At 36.2% G+C, this 22798-nt stretch overlaps 1 protein-coding gene across 1 annotated transcript; it reads left to right on the forward strand.

Annotated features, from left to right (window-relative positions):
• The first annotated feature begins 12664 nt into the window (after nucleotides 1-12664).
• Nucleotides 12665-16179, forward strand: LOC137404131 (ankyrin repeat, PH and SEC7 domain containing protein secG-like). Its single transcript, XM_068090284.1, has 4 exons — nucleotides 12665-13346; nucleotides 15026-15166; nucleotides 15455-15574; nucleotides 16076-16179. Exons 1-4 carry the CDS (start codon nucleotides 12665-12667, stop codon nucleotides 16177-16179), a joined length of 1047 nt encoding a protein of 348 aa, XP_067946385.1.
• The last annotated feature ends 6619 nt before the right edge of the window (nucleotides 16180-22798 follow it).

Consider the following 22798-nt stretch of genomic DNA (forward strand, 5'->3'; position numbering starts at 1 on the left):
CCTTATTTAACGGTTGCACGATGAGTAGATAAGGAATACAGTCAATCATAAGACGCTCAAGATATGCATTCTCACAGAGAAACACATTAATAAAAGCTGTTATTTTCAACTTTTACATTATGTTATAGGTTATTAGAGCAAATTGATGTGGATAGGCATGATCAAATGTTGTGGGACTGTCAATCATTCATGGTTGATCATCAGTATAAATATCATCGGTCGTTTATAAGTACTGTCAGTCGTTTTTAAGTATCATCAGTCGTTTTTAAGTATCGCCAGTCATTTATAAGTATCGTCAGTCATTTATAAATATCCTCAGTCATTTATATATATCATCAGTCGTTTATAAGTACCGTCAGTCGTTTTTAAGTACCGTCAGTCGTTTTTAAGTATCGTCAGTCATTTATAAGTATCGTCAGTCATTTATAAGTATAATCAGTTGTTTATAAGTATCGTCAATCGTTTAAAAGTATCGTCAGTTGCTTAAAAGTATCATCAGTCATTTATAAGTAACGTCAGTCGTTTAAAAGTATCATCAGTCGATCATAAGTATCATCAGTCGTTGATAAGTAGTTAATGTGTATTTGGCCGCTCCTAAGTGGTATATTTAGTTGTTTATTAGCATCGAGATGTTTAAATTAATTTTATAAGGATGAAGTTGTGTTCTTTCGTACATATTGGTTCATAGAATAATCCACTGTGAGTAGGATATTAGCTTTGAAGGAAAACTAGTTCTTATTCGTAATTTCAGGTTTGCTTGTAGGTGAGCACTATACCAATGCATCTAACAAATTGCACTTATCCTCTATGCATAATTATATTCACAATCTCAGGTTTGCTTGTAGGTGAGCACTATATCAATGCATCTAACAAAATGCACTTATCCTCTATGCATAATTATATTCACAATCTCAGGTTTGCTTGTAGGTGAGCACTATATCAATGCATCTAACAAATTGCACTTATCCTGCATGCATAATTTTATTCACAATCTCAGGTTTGCTTGTAGGTGAGCACTATACCAATGCATCTAACAAATTGCACTTATCCTGCATGCATAATTTTATTCACAATCTCAGGGTTGCTTGTAGGTGAGCACTATATCAATGCATCTAACAAATTGCACTTATCCTGCATGCATAATTTTATTCACAATCTCAGGTTTGCTTGTAGGTGAGCACTATACCAATGCATCTAACAAATTTCACTTATCCTGCATGCATAATTATATTCACAATCTCAGGGTTGCTTGTAGGTGAGCACTATATCAATGCATCTAACAAATTGCACTTATCCTGCATGCATAATTTTATTCACAATCTCAGGTTTGCTTGTAGGTGAGCACTATACCAATGCATCTAACAAAATGCACTTATCCTGCATGCATAATTATATTCACAATTTCAGGTTTGCTTGTAGGTGAGCACTGTACCAATGCATCTAACAAATTGCACTTATCCTGCATGCATAATTATATTCACAATTTCAGGTTTGCTTGTAGGTGAGCACTATACCAATGCATCTAACAAAATGCACTTATCCTGCATGCATAATTATATTCACAATTTCAGGTTTGCTTGTAGGTGAGCACTGTACCAATGCATCTAACAACTTGCACTTATCCTGCATGCATAATTTTGTTCACAATCTCAGGTTTGCTTGTAGGTGAGCACTATACCAATGCATCTAACAAATTTCACTTATCCTGCATGCATAATTATATTCACAATCTCAGGGTTGCTTGTAGGTGAGCACTATATCAATGCATCTAACAAATTGCACTTATCCTGCATGCATAATTTTATTCACAATCTCAGGTTTGCTTGTAGGTGAGCACTATACCAATGCATCTAACAAAATGCACTTATCCTGCATGCATAATTATATTCACAATTTCAGGTTTGCTTGTAGGTGAGCACTGTACCAATGCATCTAACAAATTGCACTTATCCTGCATGCATAATTATATTCACAATTTCAGGTTTGCTTGTAGGTGAGCACTATACCAATGCATCTAACAAAATGCACTTATCCTGCATGCATAATTATATTCACAATTTCAGGTTTGCTTGTAGGTGAGCACTGTACCAATGCATCTAACAAATTGCACTTATCCTGCATGCATAATTTTATTCACAATCTCAGGTTTGCTTGTAGGTGAGCACTATACCAATGCATCTAACAAATTTCACTTATCCTGCATGCATAATTATATTCACAATCTCAGGGTTGCTTGTAGGTGAGCACTATATCAATGCATCTAACAAATTGCACTTATCCTGCATGCATAATTTTATTCACAATCTCAGGTTTGCTTGTAGGTGAGCACTATACCAATGCATCTAACAAAATGCACTTATCCTGCATGCATAATTATATTCACAATTTCAGGTTTGCTTGTAGGTGAGCACTGTACCAATGCATCTAACAAATTGCACTTATCCTGCATGCATAATTATATTCACAATTTCAGGTTTGCTTGTAGGTGAGCACTATACCAATGCATCTAACAAAATGCACTTATCCTGCATGCATAATTATATTCACAATTTCAGGTTTGCTTGTAGGTGAGCACTGTACCAATGCATCTAACAAATTGCACTTATCCTGCATGCATAATTTTATTCACAATCTCAGGTTTGCTTGTAGGTGAGCACTATATCAATGCATCTAACAAAATGCACTTATCCTGCATGCATAATTATATTCACAATCTCAGGTTTGCTTGTAGGTGAGCACTGTACCAATGCATCTAACAAAATGCACTTATCCTGCATGCATAATTATATTCACAATCTCAGGTTTGCTTGTAGGTGAGCACTATATCAATGCATCTAACAAATTGCACTTATCCTGCATGCATAATTATATTCACAATCTCAGGTTTGCTTGTAGGTGAGCACTATATCAATGCATCTAACAAATTGCACTTATCCTGCATGCATAATTATATTCACAATCTCAGGTTTGCTTGTAGGTGAGCACTATATCAATGCATCTAACAAAATGCACTTATCCTGCATGCATAATTTTATTCGCAATCTCAGGTTTGCTTGTAGGTGAGCACTGTATCAATGCATCTAACAAATTGCACTTATCCTGCATGCATAATTATATTCACAATCTCAGGTTTGCTTGTAGGTGAGCACTATATCAATGCATCTAACAAATTGCACTTATCCTGCATGCATAATTATATTCACAATCTCAGGTTTGCTTGTAGGTGAGCACTATATCAATGCATCTAACAAATTGCACTTATCCTGCATGCATAATTATATTCACAATCTCAGGTTTGCTTGTAGGTGAGCACTATACCAATGCATCTAACAAAATGCACTTATCCTGCATGCATAATTTTATTCACAATCTCAGGTTTGCTTGTAGGTGAGCACTGTACCAATGCATCTAACAAAATGCACTTATCCTGCATGCATAATTATATTCGCAATCTCAGGTTTGCTTGTAGGTGAGCACTATATCAATGCATCTAACAAATTGCACTTATCCTGCATGCATAATTTTATTCACAATCTCAGGTTTGCTTGTAGGTGAGCACTATATCAATGCATCTAACAAATTGCACTTATCCTGCATGCATAATTATATTCACAATTTCAGGTTTGCTTGTAGGTGAGCACTATATCAATGCATCTAACAAATTTCACTTATCCTGCATGCATAATTATATTCACAATCTCAGGTTTGCTTGTAGGTGAGCACTATATCAATGCATCTAACAAAATGCACTTATCCTGCATGCATAATTATATTCACAATCTCAGGTTTGCTTGTAAGTGAGCACTATATCAATGCATCTAACAAAATGCACTTATCCTGCATGCATAATTATATTCACAATCTCAGGTTTGCTTGTAGGTGAGCACTATACCAATGCATCTAACAAATTGCACTTATCCTGCATGCATAATTATATTCACAATCTCAGGTTTGCTTGTAGGTGAGCACTATATCAATGCATCTAACAAATTGCACTTATCCTGCATGCATAATTATATTCACAATCTCAGGTTTGCTTGTAGGTGAGCACTATATCAATGCATCTAACAAATTTCACTTATCCTGCATGCATAATTATATTCACAATCTCAGGTTTGCTTGTAGGTGAGCACTATATCAATGCATCTAACAAAATGCACTTATCCTGCATGCATAATTATATTCACAATCTCAGGTTTGCTTGTAGGTGAGCACTATATCAATGCATCTAACAAATTGCACTTATCCTGCATGCATAATTATATTCACAATCTCAGGTTTGCTTGTAGGTGAGCACTATATCAATGCATCTAACAAATTGCACTTATCCTGCATGCATAATTATATTCGCAATCTCAGGTTTGCTTGTAGGTGAGCACTATATCAATGCATCTAACAAATTGCACTTATCCTGCATGCATAATTATATTCACAATCTCAGGTTTGCTTGTAGGTGAGCACTATATCAATGCATCTAACAAATTGCACTTATCCTGCATGCATAATTATATTCACAATCTCAGGTTTGCTTGTAGGTGAGCACTATATCAATGCATCTAACAAAATGCACTTATCCTGCATGCATAATTATATTCACAATTTCAGGTTTGCTTGTAGGTGAGCACTATACCAATGCATCTAACAAAATGCACTTATCCTGCATGCATAATTATATTCGCAATCTCAGGTTTGCTTGTAGGTGAGCACTATATCAATGCATCTAACAAATTGCACTTATCCTGCATGCATAATTATATTCACAATCTCAGGTTTGCTTGTAGGTGAGCACTATATCAATGCATCTAACAAATTGCACTTATCCTGCATGCATAATTATATTCACAATTTCAGGTTTGCTTGTAGGTGAGCACTATATCAATGCATCTAACAAAATGCACTTATCCTGCATGCATAATTTTATTCACAATCTCAGGTTTGCTTGTAGGTGAGCACTGTACCAATGCATCTAACAAATTGCACTTATCCTGCATGCATAATTTTATTCACAATCTCAGGTTTGCTTGTAGGTGAGCACTATATCAATGCATTTAACAAATTGCACTTATCCTGCATGCATAATTATATTCACAATTTCAGGTTTGCTTGTAGGTGAGCACTATATCAATGCATCTAACAAAATGCACTTATCCTGCATGCATAATTATATTCACAATCTCAGGTTTGCTTGTAGGTGAGCACTATATCAATGCATCTAACAAATTGCACTTATCCTGCATGCATAATTATATTCACAATCTCAGGTTTGCTTGTAGGTGAGCACTATATCAATGCATCTAACAAATTGCACTTATCCTGCATGCATAATTATATTCACAATCTCAGGTTTGCTTGTAGGTGAGCACTATACCAATGCATCTAACAAAATGCACTTATCCTGCATGCATAATTATATTCACAATCTCAGGTTTGCTTGTAGGTGAGCACTATATCAATGCATCTAACAAATTGCACTTATCCTGCATGCATAATTATATTCACAATTTCAGGTTTGCTTGTAGGTGAGCACTATATCAATGCATCTAACAAATTGCACTTATCCTGCATGCATAATTATATTCACAATCTCAGGTTTGCTTGTAGGTGAGCACTATATCAATGCATCTAACAAATTGCACTTATCCTGCATGCATAATTATATTCGCAATTTCAGGTTTGCTTGTAGGTGAGCACTATATCAATGCATCTAACAAAATGCACTTATCCTGCATGCATAATTTTATTCACAATCTCAGGTTTGCTTGTAGGTGAGCACTATATCAATGCATCTAACAAATTTCACTTATCCTGCATGCATAATTATATTCACAATCTCAGGTTTGCTTGTAGGTGAGCACTATATCAATGCATCTAACAAATTGCACTTATCCTGCATGCATAATTATATTCACAATCTCAGGTTTGCTTGTAGGTGAGCACTATATCAATGCATCTAACAAATTGCACTTATCCTGCATGCATAATTATATTCACAATCTCAGGTTTGCTTGTAGGTGAGCACTATATCAATGCATCTAACAAATTGCACTTATCCTGCATGCATAATTATATTCACAATCTCAGGTTTGCTTGTAGGTGAGCACTATACCAATGCATCTAACAAAATGCACTTATCCTGCATGCATAATTATATTCACAATCTCAGGTTTGCTTGTAGGTGAGCACTATATCAATGCATCTAACAAATTGCACTTATCCTGCATGCATAATTATATTCGCAATTTCAGGTTTGCTTGTAGGTGAGCACTATATCAATGCATCTAACAAAATGCACTTATCCTGCATGCATAATTTTATTCACAATCTCAGGTTTGCTTGTAGGTGAGCACTATATCAATGCATCTAACAAATTTCACTTATCCTGCATGCATAATTATATTCACAATCTCAGGTTTGCTTGTAGGTGAGCACTATATCAATGCATCTAACAAATTGCACTTATCCTGCATGCATAATTATATTCACAATCTCAGGTTTGCTTGTAGGTGAGCACTATATCAATGCATCTAACAAATTGCACTTATCCTGCATGCATAATTATATTCACAATCTCAGGTTTGCTTGTAGGTGAGCACTATATCAATGCATCTAACAAATTGCACTTATCCTGCATGCATAATTATATTCACAATCTCAGGTTTGCTTGTAGGTGAGCACTATATCAATGCATCTAACAAAATGCACTTATCCTGCATGCATAATTATATTCACAATTTCAGGTTTGCTTGTAGGTGAGCACTATATCAATGCATCTAACAAATTGCACTTATCCTGCATGCATAATTATATTCACAATCTCAGGTTTGCTTGTAGGTGAGCACTATATCAATGCATCTAACAAATTGCACTTATCCTGCATGCATAATTTTATTCACAATCTCAGGTTTGGTTGTAGGTGAGCACTATATCAATGCATCTAACAAATTGCACTTATCCTGCATGCATAATTATATTCACAATCTCAGGTTTGCTTGTAGGTGAGCACTATATCAATGCATCTAACAAAATGCACTTATCCTGCATGCATAATTATATTCACAATCTCAGGTTTGCTTGTAGGTGAGCACTATATCAATGCATCTAACAAAATGCACTTATCCTGCATGCATAATTATATTCACAATCTCAGGTTTGCTTGTAGGTGAGCACTATATCAATGCATCTAACAAAATGCACTTATCCTGCATGCATAATTATATTCACAATCTCAGGTTTGCTTGTAGGTGAGCACTATATCAATGCATCTAACAAATTGCACTTATCCTGCATGCATAATTATATTCACAATCTCAGGTTTGCTTGTAGGTGAGCACTATACCAATGCATCTAACAAATTTCACTTATCCTGCATGCATAATTATATTCACAATCTCAGGTTTGCTTGTAGGTGAGCACTGTACCAATGCATCTAACAAATTGCACTTATCCTGCATGCATAATTATATTCACAATCTCAGGTTTGCTTGTAGGTGAGCACTATATCAATGCATCTAACAAATTGCACTTATCCTGCATGCATAATTATATTCACAATCTCAGGTTTGCTTGTAGGTGAGCACTATACCATTGCATCTAACAAATTTCACTTATCCTGCATGCATAATTATATTCACAATCTCAGGTTTGCTTGTAGGTGAACACTGTATCAATGCATCTAACAAATTTCACTTATCCTGCATGCATAATTATATTCACAATCTCAGGTTTGCTTGTAGGTGAGCACTATATCAATGCATCTAACAAATTTCACTTATCCTGCATGCATAATTATATTCACAATCTCAGGTTTGCTTGTAGGTGAGCACTATATCAATGCATCTAACAAATTGCACTTATCCTGCATGCATAATTATATTCACAATCTCAGGTTTGCTTGTAGGTGAGCACTATATCAATGCATCTAACAAATTTCACTTATCCTGCATGCATAATTATATTCACAATCTCAGGTTTGCTTGTAGGTGAGCACTATATCAATGCATCTAACAAAATGCACTTATCCTGCATGCATAATTTTATTCAATGAATAGCAAAAACGACTTCAATATATCGGCCTGAGCTCCTTTTGATAAACATTGAATGTCTGTTACAGCTATGAAACTGATAAGGTAGGCAGTGGAATCATAAATTTTAGTAAGAGGTTATCATATCTTCATTCTGTCATCTGTCAGTCAGTGGGTCTCAAGGAGTTGCCTAAAAGTAGGGACAAATCAGCAATATACATCAATTGATGTCGTGTTTAGTAAAATTAAAAATGGGAAAAAAGCAGTATTTCTAAATATTAGTAATAAATTTATGTGAGCCAAGTGTACCGTTCCATGTGGTCATAACCCAATACATGCGGGTGTGTACCCAATACATGTGGTCATGTGCCCAACACATGCGGGCATGTACCCAATATATGCAGGCATGTACCCAATACATGCGGTCATGTGCCCAATGTATGCGGGCATGTACCCAATACATGTGGTCATGTACCCAATATATGCGGGCATGTACCCAATATATGTGGTCATGTGCCCAATATATTTGGGCATGTACCCAATACATGCAGTCATGTGCCCAATACATGTGGTCATGTACCCAATACATGCGGGCATGTACCCAATATATGCGGGCATGTACCCAATATATGCGGTCATGTACCCAATACATGCGGTCATATATCCAATACATGCGGTCATGTGCCCAATAAATGTGGTCATCAGTTTAGTACTTGTGGTCATGAGCAATGCATACAGCCATGTTTCTACGAACCTAGTATGTGGTTATGAAAATAATATATTACAATTAGAGAAATGTTGTCAAACGGGATCAACCAGAATGCTTTTTATTATCAGTACCATAATAGTATGTTACTACATTTTATTCTGCGCTAGGCCAGGCCTTCAGTCTAACCAAGTAGTATTTAGATTTTAAACAATAAACTGCATTTACTTTCAGAAACCTCACAATTGCTAATCTTATAAGTAATAAGATGGACTAACAGTATCACTGCTGCAATAAATAAGGGTAAGACTTACCATATGTAGGCGGTAGCTTTACAATTGGGTGAGACTGTGTTATATTAGATGCTGTCCGTTCGTTTAAGCTTATTCAAATTTCGTTTTCGCTTTTTATATTTTCCTATTAAGATCATTTTGCTTCACTTTCACAACTGTCTCGTATGCTTGTATGCTTGTCTTGTATGATAGTATCTCTAATTAGTCTCATATCTCAAGGTGTGTATTGGCTCAGAATTCATCTCGTATCTCAAATTTCTTACCAGTTGGAACGCTCTTTTGTCGAAGCATACAGTGTTTCTATGGTTCATTTTACAATGGAAAAGAGGAGATGTTCACATGAAATCAATATTGCTATTTAAGAATATTTTTGTACTATAATATATTACTAAATAGATTACCAAAAATAATGTCATCACCGGTAGGTTTCACTGCTGATTTTTTACCCTAGTTTATCAATGAGTGTTAGATAACCCAATTTCTGTGGTGATTGTCACAAGATGAAGAGGTGAGGGTCAGCATATAGTAGTACACTAAAAATTTGCTTACAAGCTAGTATATTATATGACAAACAATCTGGTGAACGCCAGCTGGTCACATTGATTGAGTGCTCTCTTCATTTCCATTCACTGCTTTAAAATAGCTCAACTTGTAGCTTGGGTGGGCTCTTCTTGTGTGGCAATAGCTAAATACTGTCAGTTTGAGTTCAACAATAGAGGATAGTAGGTGGGTCTTGAATGTGATACAGAGGGCTGGAGTTCAACTCTATGGTGAGACTCTCAGTAAGACATAATAGTAACAAGTAATAATAGTAATTATAATATTAATAATAGTAATGTTTATAGTACTTTATAGCTATCAACTATAACTAGTAATTTATTAATAATACTTTATTTATAGCTCTGTTTCTCTTGTTTTCTAAACAGATAGAAAGTGGTATCACATGTTTTAATTCCGTCCTGCATCACACCTGTATTATTTATTAAATATTTTGTGTGTTTATATAGAAGTTTTTATCTAAGGTGCATCATGGCGAGTAACAATCATGCTAACTCTTCCAGAACAGTTCCATCTTCTTTTACAATTTTAGGTCAACGTGATAAACAGTTTGATATCATCAAGAGTTTTCTTACTCTTTGATAACTATCTGAGGATTAGATACGCCCAACCAAAGGTTGACGATGTACGCTCACTATACATGGGTATTATTCTGTACTTTGCTCGCATGAAACTATGTCATCTGCAGAGGAACTTTGGCTGAATGACAGAGCAAGTTGACTTGGAGGGTATGTCAAAGGATATTCAGTTTATAATTTAGAATTGTTTACTGCTAAAATTACCATGAAACCTCTATTTGAATGACATTGCATTCTATTTTTAACCTTTCCTATATAATGGCAGTCAAATAAACGGTGGTTTTGTATTTTGCATATAGCTCGGCTGAATTTTGGAAGCTAAGTTTGACCCTTTTACAGGTGAAGTCAATGTCTTAACCCTTAATGTTATTAACCCTATTGAATGCAATGAATCTGCTAACTTGTTGATGATCTCTAAATAACAAGCATGGGAAGTCGAGTAATATCTCTACCAGTTGATATCTATTGCTTACAATTAACCCGCGATGATACTGTACTTATAGCACGTGATTCTATTACCCTGCCTTGCAAGTTGTTAAAGCTTTGAATTTTTTTATTTTGTACCAAGTCTGGAGGTATCATTTCATGCTAAACTATATTTAACATACTTGCATACAAGCTCATTGCATTCATTGATAGGTTTGCTACAGTTTGCAATCAAAACTGACATTTACATGGAATAGAAGAGGAGTTATGAGGGTTGATCCATTGCAATCCGTGTTAGGATAACTGCAAGAATGCTATTAAATAATATATGCTATAGATTTTGAACTTTACAAGCTTTATAGTAATAATTTATCAGATGTTACAAGCGTATACATTCACAAACAAGTGACAAACAAACCATACTTACTACCTGCAGAAACAAAAATTAAGATATCTGAAACTGAATATTTGCTCGTTAGCTTCGCCAATTGTGTTCCGATTGTTGTATTTGATAGAACAAACATTTTCTGGCTATTCAATACCTTACATACCTTACCGTTCATTTATAGGTTTCACGGTAAGTTGAAATACATTGAAAAGAATTTATCTACTGCTGTTTGATTGCAGCTGCTAGTACCAAACTTTGTCTTTAGAAAAGTTGTAATAATACTTAAATAGTGTTCACTTACTACTAGCTTGCCTTGTCACATGATAAACTGACCAAAGATAAAATATCTAATTTTATTGATTTAAGCAAGCGTACCTTATCACAACTATGTCCACATTTTGCAATGAGCAGACAAATCCTTATTTCAAACAAAACTTTATGTGTCTTTGAAAAGTGTAACAAGCTTTTAGGCACCCTTGAATTCAATGCTGTTAATTGTCTGCCCTTAAACTAAGTGTTTGGTATTTGGGAATTTATCTGAGAAACACTAGCCTTGATTAGTAGACCTTGACTAGCACCTGCCACTAGCTATCTTACTATGTGTGACATTGGCTAGCAAGTGTCTATAAGTTATACATTATTGTTGGTAGCTCAGTGTTGGTGGCTGATATGCTGGGATATTTAACATACATGTACTTACTTGACTTTTTAAATAATTTCATTAACTACTTACTGTTTGTGATAGATTATTACTAAAATGTAATGTAAAACATTGTACTTAGTACCTAAATGTTAATCAAAGACGGATATTTATCTTGAATTCTATTTAATTGTAGCAACACAAATTGTATTAAGGTTTATTTTATAAAAAAATGCTATTCGTCACATTACTGCCAGTAGTCACAATGTGAATATTTATAGTGCCGGAGGCCATTCTGTTACTAGTAAAAGTAACATAATGCTTGTTATTTTATTATATGAAATTAATCAGATAAACTTCACTTTAAATAATAAACAGAAAGTGAAACTAGCCAATTACAAGGCTGCATAACCAGCCAATCATGAAGCTGCAGTAATAACTAGCTCCTGTTCCTTTATTCAATATCTGATAAATTCATCATGAATCACTGTTTGAATAACTCTTATTCAGCTCAGCCAATCAGGAGACAGATAACATTATTATAACCAGCTACAAACTATAAAGAAGCCTGTAGTAGTCAGAGCAGGTTACAAACAGAATAGCAACAGGTAAGTATAACTTATATATTATATTAGCATCTGTTGATGTTGTACTTACTGGGAATAATAGAGTAGATGAGAGACACTGAGTCAGTGTGATTATAATATAACTCTGACCTCCTGAGACTATCACTCTCTACCCTGAGGAGACTCATAGAGTCTGTAATCTAGTGAGGTTAAGTTAAGGTCAGGAGGCTCTGGTCTAATTCATCAGTCATAATCAGACAAGCAAATACTTCCTACTGTAGATATTTCATGTTTCTCAGCTCTGCCAGAGTCTGACATCTCTGGCCTTATTTTATACTCTGTAAATATCCAGGGTTCACCTGCAGCCACTCTGTTATGGTTGGCAGCTTTCCAACTCTGCAGTTGAGTCACATTTTGTGCCCATTTCTCTATCATATTTTACTGTATGCAGCAGCTAATAGAGTGCAGTACATATGTTACAGTTTAACATGGAAGGAATACTAAAGAGGTATGTTAGAGAGAAAAAGTTGGAGATTAGTGCTTTGAGGGCAGCCTTAGAGTCAGTCCAACCAGCTGAGCTGCTGAGGCTACTGATTACTATCAAGCATTACTCACACACAGCTGTTATGTTAGCTGCAGACGAAGCCCACACAGAAATCTGTCGTCTGCTTCTCTCACCAATCAGAAGAACAGCAGACGAGTTGCTCTGGATGAAGGAGGAGCATGGATGGACAGCACTACACCTTGCTGTAGGGAGGGGAGACAACAGTGAGTGTGTAGAGTTACTGATAGACACAGTGAGTGATGAGAGGAAGTACAAGTTTGTATCTGAGAAGGGTGAATATGGTAACACAGCTGTAGCAGTGGCTGCAGCGTGTGGAAGTAGCAAGTGTATAGAGTCCCTCCTCTACAACTTCTCCTCACAACAGAGAGACTCCCTATTAAACATACAGGATAACTACCTCTACACTCCACTACACTGTGCAGCATACAGTGGAGAGACAACTGCTCTGAAGGTCATGTTAGGATCCGTGTCTCTAGTGACTGCCTCTTCACTCCTCATTATAAAGAATAAACACAAAAGGACTCCATTGGAGGAAGCTGAGGTTAGGGGAAAGAAGGAATCATCAGAGCTGTTAAAGAGATGGAAGAAGCAGCCAGTAGTAGAAGGTAGGATTGTTATACAGTGTGATACCAGCTACTCACTTGAACTGTTCTACTGCTAAACTCTTCAGTCTCAGCAACTTTCTACTGAAAATCTAAACTAAATGCTAGTAATTCATTCATTGTGTACATTTACTGTTGAACCCTGGGACATACCCTGGATAATTACATCTCTATTTTCCTGTAAACTCACTGAGTCTTGCATAGACAGAGTGCTGCTTGTCTTCAGCCTCCAGCTGAACAGTTTATAGTCTGAGTATTTAAATTAATATTAATATTCAAAACTGGTAGGATTGAAGTGATGTTAGCAGCTCTTTAAATATCAACTCCTTGTGTCAGACTCAGTATCTTGACTCTCGTGTTCCACACTATTCTGTCTGTTAATATTTCTGTATTTTGAAATGTCTGAGATGTGAAAAATTTAACACAATAGTAATAATACTATGAGTATTGTATGTAGTGGTAGACTAGTGAGTCATTCCTTCAAGCTGAGGTTAAAGGTTAAACATTACACTCATTTTTATGAATAGCTGATCATCTATGCAGCAGTTTTTGATGGAAAGTAGAAAGTATTACAACCATGTTTTACACTGCTGTAGATTATCCACAGCATTTTAATTGTTCCTAACATAACATGACTCTATCCTTTGTCATGTTTAGTAGTGGACTGGATGGAATTCTGATGGTAGACTAAAGTACATATTGTAGCAGCTTCATGCCTCGATATTCAGAATTTAAATCTATAACAAAAAATAATGTTTGATTTGAAGATTAAAATCACAATCGTGATTGCCGTTATTATGAACTATTAGACATTGTGTGGTTACATTTCCTAAGGCAGCTGTATTAAGAACATTTAGTATGATAGTATGATGCTGAGTATTTGATGATTTTTATATTTGCTGGTGCTGCTCAGAGGATTTCTTACAAAATGACATCAACATTTATTTCTACCAGATGCATTCAAACTATCTTCCATTAACAGCTGTAGATATGAAATGATGTTTTAGTTTTATTCATTCCACATATCAGATATTATGGTATGATTGGCTTGGCTGGCAATAACCAAACCCCTGCTTAGAAGTCCGCCAGTCAACCTGTCTGCAAGCTTGTGCCGAGTTCATTATGCTCATTCACTTTCGATTTCAAGTTGCCGGCGATTGCACAATTTCAATGATGAGTACTCGACTCGATGGATCGCATTTCACAGAGTCTGCCTGCCTGTCCTTGCCTGCAGGTGTGCACGATCGCCAGCCTCTACTCTACTACTGTATACACAATGTATATATACTACATCTACATCTACATAACGGCTCAAGTCGGAGCTCGGCCACCCACGGAGCTCGGCCACCCACGGAGCTCGGCCACCCACGCCTGCCAGGCCAGCTTGCATCTGCCTCTAGGCATTTGCCTCAGGACATGCCTCAACATGCCTCTGTGCTTCTACATACATTCTTGCTTCTACACCTCAGCCTCTATGCTACTGTATACATTTTTACCTTCATGCCCAATCATTCAGTTGCTTCTATAATTGACAATGCCTTGTTAGCAGGTAAATGTGCTAAGGTACATCCTGGCACCAATGTATTCAGCACGTGCTGTGATTGGCAAACGCAAGCAGCAAAATCGCAAGCAGCAAAATCGTTGCATATCTGTCAGCAAGTTCATTTTTCACAATGTTGTAGCACTGGATGACGCTAGACAACGAATTACAACACTGCAAATAGAAAGTGACCAGAAACTTTCCGCTCTACAGAGAGAAAGTGACCAGAAATTATCCGCTCTACAGATAGAAAGCGACCAGAAAGTCTCAGCTCTACAGAGAGGTGCTCAGCAGCAGGCAGAAGGTAACTCCTTATGTTATTGTTTCACTAGTCCATTGTTAGTATAGTACTGAGGAGGAGAAGTCATTTGCTTCCGTAATTGACAATGCATATCAAAGCTTTGTTAGCATGTAAATGTGCTAAGGTACCTCCAAGCGCCAATGTATTCAGCACATGCTGTCATTGTCAAATGTGAGCAGTGAAAGTGTTGCACATCTATCAGCAACTTCTTTTTTCATTCTGTTATAGCTTTGGATGACGCTAGACAACGAATAACAACATTACAAATAGAAAGTGACCAGAAATTATCCGCTCTACAGAGAGAAAGTGACCAGAAATTATCCGCTCTACAGATAGAAAGCAACCAGTCAGTCTCAGCTCTACAGAGAGATACTCAGCAGCAGGCAGAAGGTAACTCCCTATGTTATTGTTGCACTAGTCCATTGTTAGTATAGTACTGAGGGAGAGAAGTGTGTTACTTTTGTAATTGGCTATGCATATCAGAGTCAGAGTAGGCAGATCTATTTACGTCCAAGCACAAATATATGCAGTAACAGTGTGGCACATGTAACAGATGGTTATCACCCAATGCTAGTAATCTATAAATTACCTACTAGTGTATATTATACTAGCTGTTGTATTGCTCTGGTGGTCTGATTCTATAAGGCTGTGGTTGATCAATCATGACTCACTCCTGGTAACTTTATGTAGATATGTTGATGTTGCTTGAGTTACATAGTATGTGAGAATTTACTGCATAAGTTCATGGTGTTCAATCAAAATGGTGGCAGTTTGATTTTTAGACTGCCTTTAGCATGTTAATAGAGATTCGTCATTGATATCTCCCGGCTCTTCAGTAAAAGTAACCCTTGTTTATATATTACTTATAATGAGAAATATCTGTTTATTCAGATTTGGCTGCTACTCAGCAGAAGCTGGAACGATTCGCTGCGTATCTACAGACTACTGGTGATACACATTTGACAGGCAATCAATGTCACCACCCGGATAGTTAATAGTGTGGCAGCCGAGACTGACAATCTACCCAGACAGACACTAAAGATGCCGAGTGACCTACGTTTTAGCCCAACTAGCCAATGAGCAATGACAAGAGAAATGACCAGCTAGCCCTCAAACTAGAGGGCAGGCTTATAGTAAATAAGGACACACGGGAGCCCCACTAGACGCGCATTGTCAAAGTGATCACATGATCTTGTTCTCTGCATTGTAATACACCATGCTTATATTTTATTATTCTTGATTAAAAATACTTATTCTTTCAACCTTCTCTCTTCATTCATATGCAATGCACCGTTAGACTTTTTTTAACAATCACAATATATAACTAAATCTCTTCTTTTAAAATTCATAACTTTGCTATATGAAGCAGCAATGGAGTCACATTGATGAACATAACTAGTCTCCTGGGTATTAAATAGCCTTTATAAACCATAAGGAATTTGTTGAACCTTAGGCTATGTCAAGGAGTGCACCATTAATTATAAGTTACAAGAAATTCTCTCATAGCAAGCAATATAATGTCTGGTTCCTTATCAATCTAAATAAAACTTATGGGTTATTTCATGAAAAAGTCCTACAGATTAAAATTTACTGTTTATATAATATACAAAGAGCTGATGGCTGTCTCGCCTCCATTAATTGAGTTTAAAGGTGCTCCATCTTGTCGCCATGATCTGGTGGAATTATTGACACAAATGATAGAGATAAAATATATTATTCTCATGGTTTTTGGCATCAGCCGGCATTATCATGGGTGTTGCAATGCTCAGATAAGACAGTCATTGACGTGGATTGTATACATAAGGAGTCTAAATGTCGAGAGCTTTATTTATTAAGTGATAAGATATCAGGGGGCGTTGTACTTGTAGTTAGCATGTGATCTAGTTTATCAGAGCTCTGATGCCAGTCATGACTAGTCAGCTGCCTGGTTCACACTTCAGCTACCTGCCATGATTGTCACTTTATATAATACCAGATGGGGAATAAACATTCCGATAACAAAGTTCATAAAAAGGGAAAAGAATCCAACTGACATTTGAGCTCTTAGCTAAGCAATTCAAGCTGATTGGTACAGAAAAATTGAATTCACAAACTGGAACTGGTTTGTTATGAATATTGTTCCAAGCCATATTGTGCAACAGGTAAAACGCAGTTGCTCAACAGGAATTTTACGCCTGATACACCTTAATAGACTAAATCACATTCCGTAATAAATATAATGATATTTGCTACCATAGTGTCATATATTCTGTCAATAAACAGTCTTTAAACAATGTATAACACAGATCAAAGGTTAGTATAGATGATTGAGATATCTAGCATGTACATACAAGTTGTCTTCATGTTACAGACTTGTTCTACATTGGCTTGGAGTTACGACCTCGTGTTTAGATAGAAAATTGTGAAGTGATAGCATTGTGACAGAAGACCTATGGTAAATACAAATGGTAAATGAAAAGAGAAATACAATGAATGTACACATATAATAATTAAAAATACATCACATCTACCACAATGTACTCTGCAATAGTCTAACATTTGTTTACATGCTTTCACATTAGCAAAAGTTGATTTGAGAAAAAAAAATTGATATTCTATTTAAAATTCAATGAACTGGTTAAAAGTTTACACAACCTATTAAAAGCCAATAGAGAATAGAGAGAGAGACCAGGTGAAGAGGTCCATTACAGTGTACATAATGGCTATGGTAGCACTTGGCTATGGTAGCACTTCATGACGAGATCTTCAGAAGGTAACACTGTTGCTAAGGGAAGACAACTTCTGTGGCAATTTAAATCTGACATGAAAATACTAATAACAAAAGGGTTAATCATGAAAATGTACCAATAAGGAAAAATAATAAAAATGAAATTAAGCTGGAGGAACCACGTAAGGGCTCTGTTAATAAAAGTACAGTAGATGCTCTCGTAATAACGTAAGTTCCAGACAACTTAAAGAATTCATGTGAGGTTTTTTGCATTGTACTACATAAAATTTTTTAATAAACTAAAGAGTCAGGCTGGGTGAGTTTTCAATTTCAACTTGAATGTCAACATATCTCGTCGCATCCGCTAGAAAAACTACGACACGTGTAACGCGTTACATCTATTATATTTACAACTTCCATGACATTCTAGTTTGTCGTGATAGATCGTCAGATGTATCGACAAAAATGGGAATAAGTAACTGCACAATTGTTTATAAATACTGAATATCGATAGATTGGTGCAGGTGTTACAGTGTCGGTCAAATAATCTAAATGTCACGAGTTGGAGTATCGTCAAAAGTTATCTGTTATCTTAACCTTGACCCTTGCATACAGATAGACGACAAACAGGCAGTACCTCTTATAATTGTAGAAATATTTTGTTGTATCGGTTTGTTGGACACGTATAAATTATTTGTTATTAGTTTAAATTTGCAGAATAGACTTTGTTGTTTAGAAAAAATAGGCCAATCATTGTTAATGAATATCGAAGATGTGCAATTCCCATGAACTACTTATAAAATTACGGCAACCATGGTTCATAAAACCAGTAAGATTTAGCGGTTAAAAAGAGTAAAGTTCTCCATGCAAACCAATAAATCAGCAGTTATGGTGCAGCTCACCAATTAGAAGAGTTGAGTCAAGTTTTTCCCTTTTGTATGGCCAAAAGGTGAGTTTGAAAAGATCTTGGAGTAGATTAGCCAATTTACCTGTATGTTACTATTTACCTATGAATCCTCACATTGTAAACTTTACTGGAACGTATGATTTAAGTTGTAGGAGCGCGTACTGTACTTTGAAGTATCACGACTGTGTTAAACAAAGAACTATTATTCCCCTGAGGCGATTAATCCAATCCAATAAAATCCTCCATCACCAAAGACCCGGCCCTCTCATGAAGATGTGGTGAAGATGTTGAGAAGGCTGAAAGAAGCACACACAAACCTCTGAGAGGAGCAGATGGCCATCTGACATGGGGACCAAAAAGAGCTTCCCTTATTTGCATCGGAAAACTGAATCTGGCTTCTGAATAAAAGAAAAAGCGAGGAGACAACACCAAATTTGAAGTAAAGTTTGTAGGGCCTGTCCAAGTAAAAAAGGTATGGTGAAACCATAATTGCGTAGTAGATTGGCGGGACTAGTTCTTGGTGCAGAATGAAAGCAAGCTGAAACCATTCCATGTTTGTCTGGAGAAGCGTTGACAGACACCAGCCACTATAGAGCCAAGAAAAGGCCCAACATGCAAGGGGCACGGGCTAGGAGCCAGCAAAAAATACAGCTTGAGATGGAAAAGCGACGATCAGAGACTTACACTTTCTCTGCATTCAGTAAATAGCTAGAAGACCGGCTGCAGAAGCTTCGAAGGAGCTAGGAACTGGAGAAACGACTGTAAAAAGACAAAACAGAAAAAATTCCAGGAGAGGCAGCTGAGCCCGTGAGTCCAGCACCGGTCTAGCTTCCTAGCCGCTAGGAAAAAACGCCTGGGGTCGGTAAGTACAACCTCCGGCCACGAAATCTTCTGTCCCAAACAGGTTTACCCATAGCAGTTAAATCTTGGCTCCTGATTGGTTCAGATCGCATGAACTGCACTTTACTATAATTGATAATTGAAATGCAAGCATATTCACACACAGGAACTTATCGGACTTGTCTCGACATTGTAAGATTTTTTCACTTGTCAATTCTTGAAGATTGTTACATAAAATATGTTATGTATGACTACAGGTACCATGAACTACCACTTTGTATGTAATATATTGATGTCTGTTTTGTGCTGTCAATCAAAGACAAATTGTCGAATAACCGTTCGAGCGTGGACGTGGTACACACGATGCCGATTAACGATCACTGCTACATCACTTACAACTTTATAAGTAAAGTTTATAAGTAAGCGAGTATTGAAAGTATTACCCTATTAGTATTACCTTCAGAGATCATAATATGAATATTAATTATGCGTGTATCTGTGCACCAATCAGGAGCCAGGATTTTACTGCCATAGGTAAACCTGCTTGAGAAAAAAAATGTTGCTCTCCGGCCAGCTAGAAACGCTCGGCCACCTGAATGTTAAGGAAAGTTGGAGGGGTCAGCCATGGTGAGAGCCAATGAAGAGCACAACAAGAACAGCGCTGCCAGAGCCCAAGTGAGGGGGAGTGCTGATGACAAGAATGACATAACACCTCTTGTTTTTAAAAGATAAAAAAAATGTATATTGTCTGGTCTGGGTAGCACACAGCGGCACTAAAACAGCAAAAACCTAATTGATGTCACAAAATGATGAGGATATTAATACTTTTGTCCATGATTACATTTGGTAGGATTACTGGCACAGTGAAACCTCGGTTCTGAACATAATCCGTTTCAGAAGGTTGTTCAAAAACCGAGTTGTTTGAGATCCGAAACAACTTTTCCCATTACAATAAATGCACGTAAATTTTGATTCGTTCCAAATCGAGAAAACCACTACAGTAAAGTATTTTTAACGTTTTACACCATAAACTGTACACTGCATACTATAAATAAAAACCAGCAGATAAAAATTGTGTTTAATTTTGATAAAATATTTATTATCATGATGAAAAAAATAAAACAAAAAGTAAACATTACTTATGTTTTGCTCTCAAAGCATTGAAAACCTTAAAGGTTAATATACAATAACAAACATTGCAGAAATTGATAAGGAATTGGAAAAAAGTGAAACAGATTAGTTACATCAAAAATTGCACACAAAAAAAAACATAAATAAACAGCAATGACACATTTATTTCACATGTTTGAAGGAGAACCTTCCTGCAAAACAATTTAGCGTAACTCGACTGTCTCTCTTGAGAAAATGGCTTCAGTAGAAGAGGCATTGTTCAAGGTGGGGCTTGGAAATCTGTAAAGAACTTATGAAACATAACTGAGGCTATTGAGGCTATGTCAACGAGTGCATCATTAGTTATAAGTTACAAGATATTGTATCATACCCAGTTATATAGAGTCTGGTTATTTTTCAATCTAAATAAAACGAAGGTTTTTTCATGAGAAATTCTTTCAGTTAAAATTGACCGTTTTTGTGAAATACATAGACCTGACTGCTGTCACGTATCCGTTAAATGGGTTAATAGCTGCTCCTTCCTGTCGCCAAGATAACGTAGAATTGTTGACGCAAATGGTTCAGATAAAATATATTATTATAAGGATCTCTTGGCAACAGCCGGCAATATGGGTGTTGCAATGCTCTGATAAGACAGTCATTGACGTGGATTGTATGCATTAGGAGTCTAAATGTCGAGAGTTTTATTTATTAAATGATAAGATATCAGGGACGTCGTAGTTGTAGTTAGCATGTGATACAATTTATCAGAGCTTTGATGCCGGTCATGACTAGTCAGCTGCCTGATTCACATACTACGGTCACTTGCTATGGCTGCTACTATATATAATACCAAATGAGAAACAAACATTCCTATAGCAAAGATATTAAATCATAGATTAAATTATCTTCAGTCATAGAAGGGAGAGGAAACAAACTGCCCTTTTGGCTTTGCAGTTTTGAAGCATTTGCTTCAAGCTGTTCGGTACAAAAAATGAATTCACAAACTGGAATTGGTTTGTTATGAATATAATTGCAAACCATATTGTGCAACAGATAAAGTGCACTCGCTCAACAGGATGTTTTTTGCTGACGCACCATGATAAATCAAATTACCTTCAGACATAGAATTAGAATTTGCTAAAATCATGTACAGTAATTTATTCTATCAATAAGCTCTGTAAACAATGTATGTATAACACAGCACAAAGGATAGCATGAATGATTGAGATATCTAGTAAGTACATACAAGTTGTCCTGCCTTGACAAGCTTGTTTTACAATGGCTTGGACTTACGACCTCATGTTTTGGATAAAAAATATGTGAATTGGTGACATTGTGACAGAAGAAATTGGTAAATACAAATGCTATATGAAAGGATAAATACAATGAATGTACATAAGAAAGAGTAAAAATACATCACATAGCATACCACAATGTACTCTGTAGTACGCTAACATTTGTTTACATGTTGTTGTACTTGTGAAATGCGAATAAAAAAAAAGTGGGAATTTAAAATTTGACTTAGTCGTTAAAAGTTGACACCTAATATTAAAAGCCAATAGAGAATAGAGTGACCAGGTGAAGTGGTCCATCACAGTGTACATAACCTATACATATACAATACAGTAGCCTACTACCAGGTACAATGTTTATCAAAAGAGACACAAAGGAGAGTTTATTTAACCATGGTAGCACTTCATGACGAGATCTTCATAATGTAACACTGTTGCTAAGGGAAGACAACTTCTATGGCAAAATAAATCTGATATGAAAATACTAATAACAAAAGGGTTAATCATGAAAATAGACTAACAAGGAAAAATAATAAAAATGAAATAAAGCTGGAGGAGCCAATTAAGGGCTCTGATAATAAAGGTACAGTAGATGCTCCTATAATGTAAGTTCCAGAAAACGTGAAGAATTTATGTGAAGTTTTTTGCGTTGTACTACGTAACAAGTTTTATACAATGTAAAGTGTCAAGCCGGGTGTGTTTTCAATTTCAACTTGAATGTTAACATATCTTGTCGCATTCGCTAGAAAAAGAAC

Source organism: Watersipora subatra, chromosome 9 (genome assembly GCF_963576615.1).
Source record: "Watersipora subatra chromosome 9, tzWatSuba1.1, whole genome shotgun sequence".
In the NCBI taxonomy this organism is placed as follows: Eukaryota; Metazoa; Bryozoa; class Gymnolaemata; order Cheilostomatida; family Watersiporidae; genus Watersipora; species Watersipora subatra.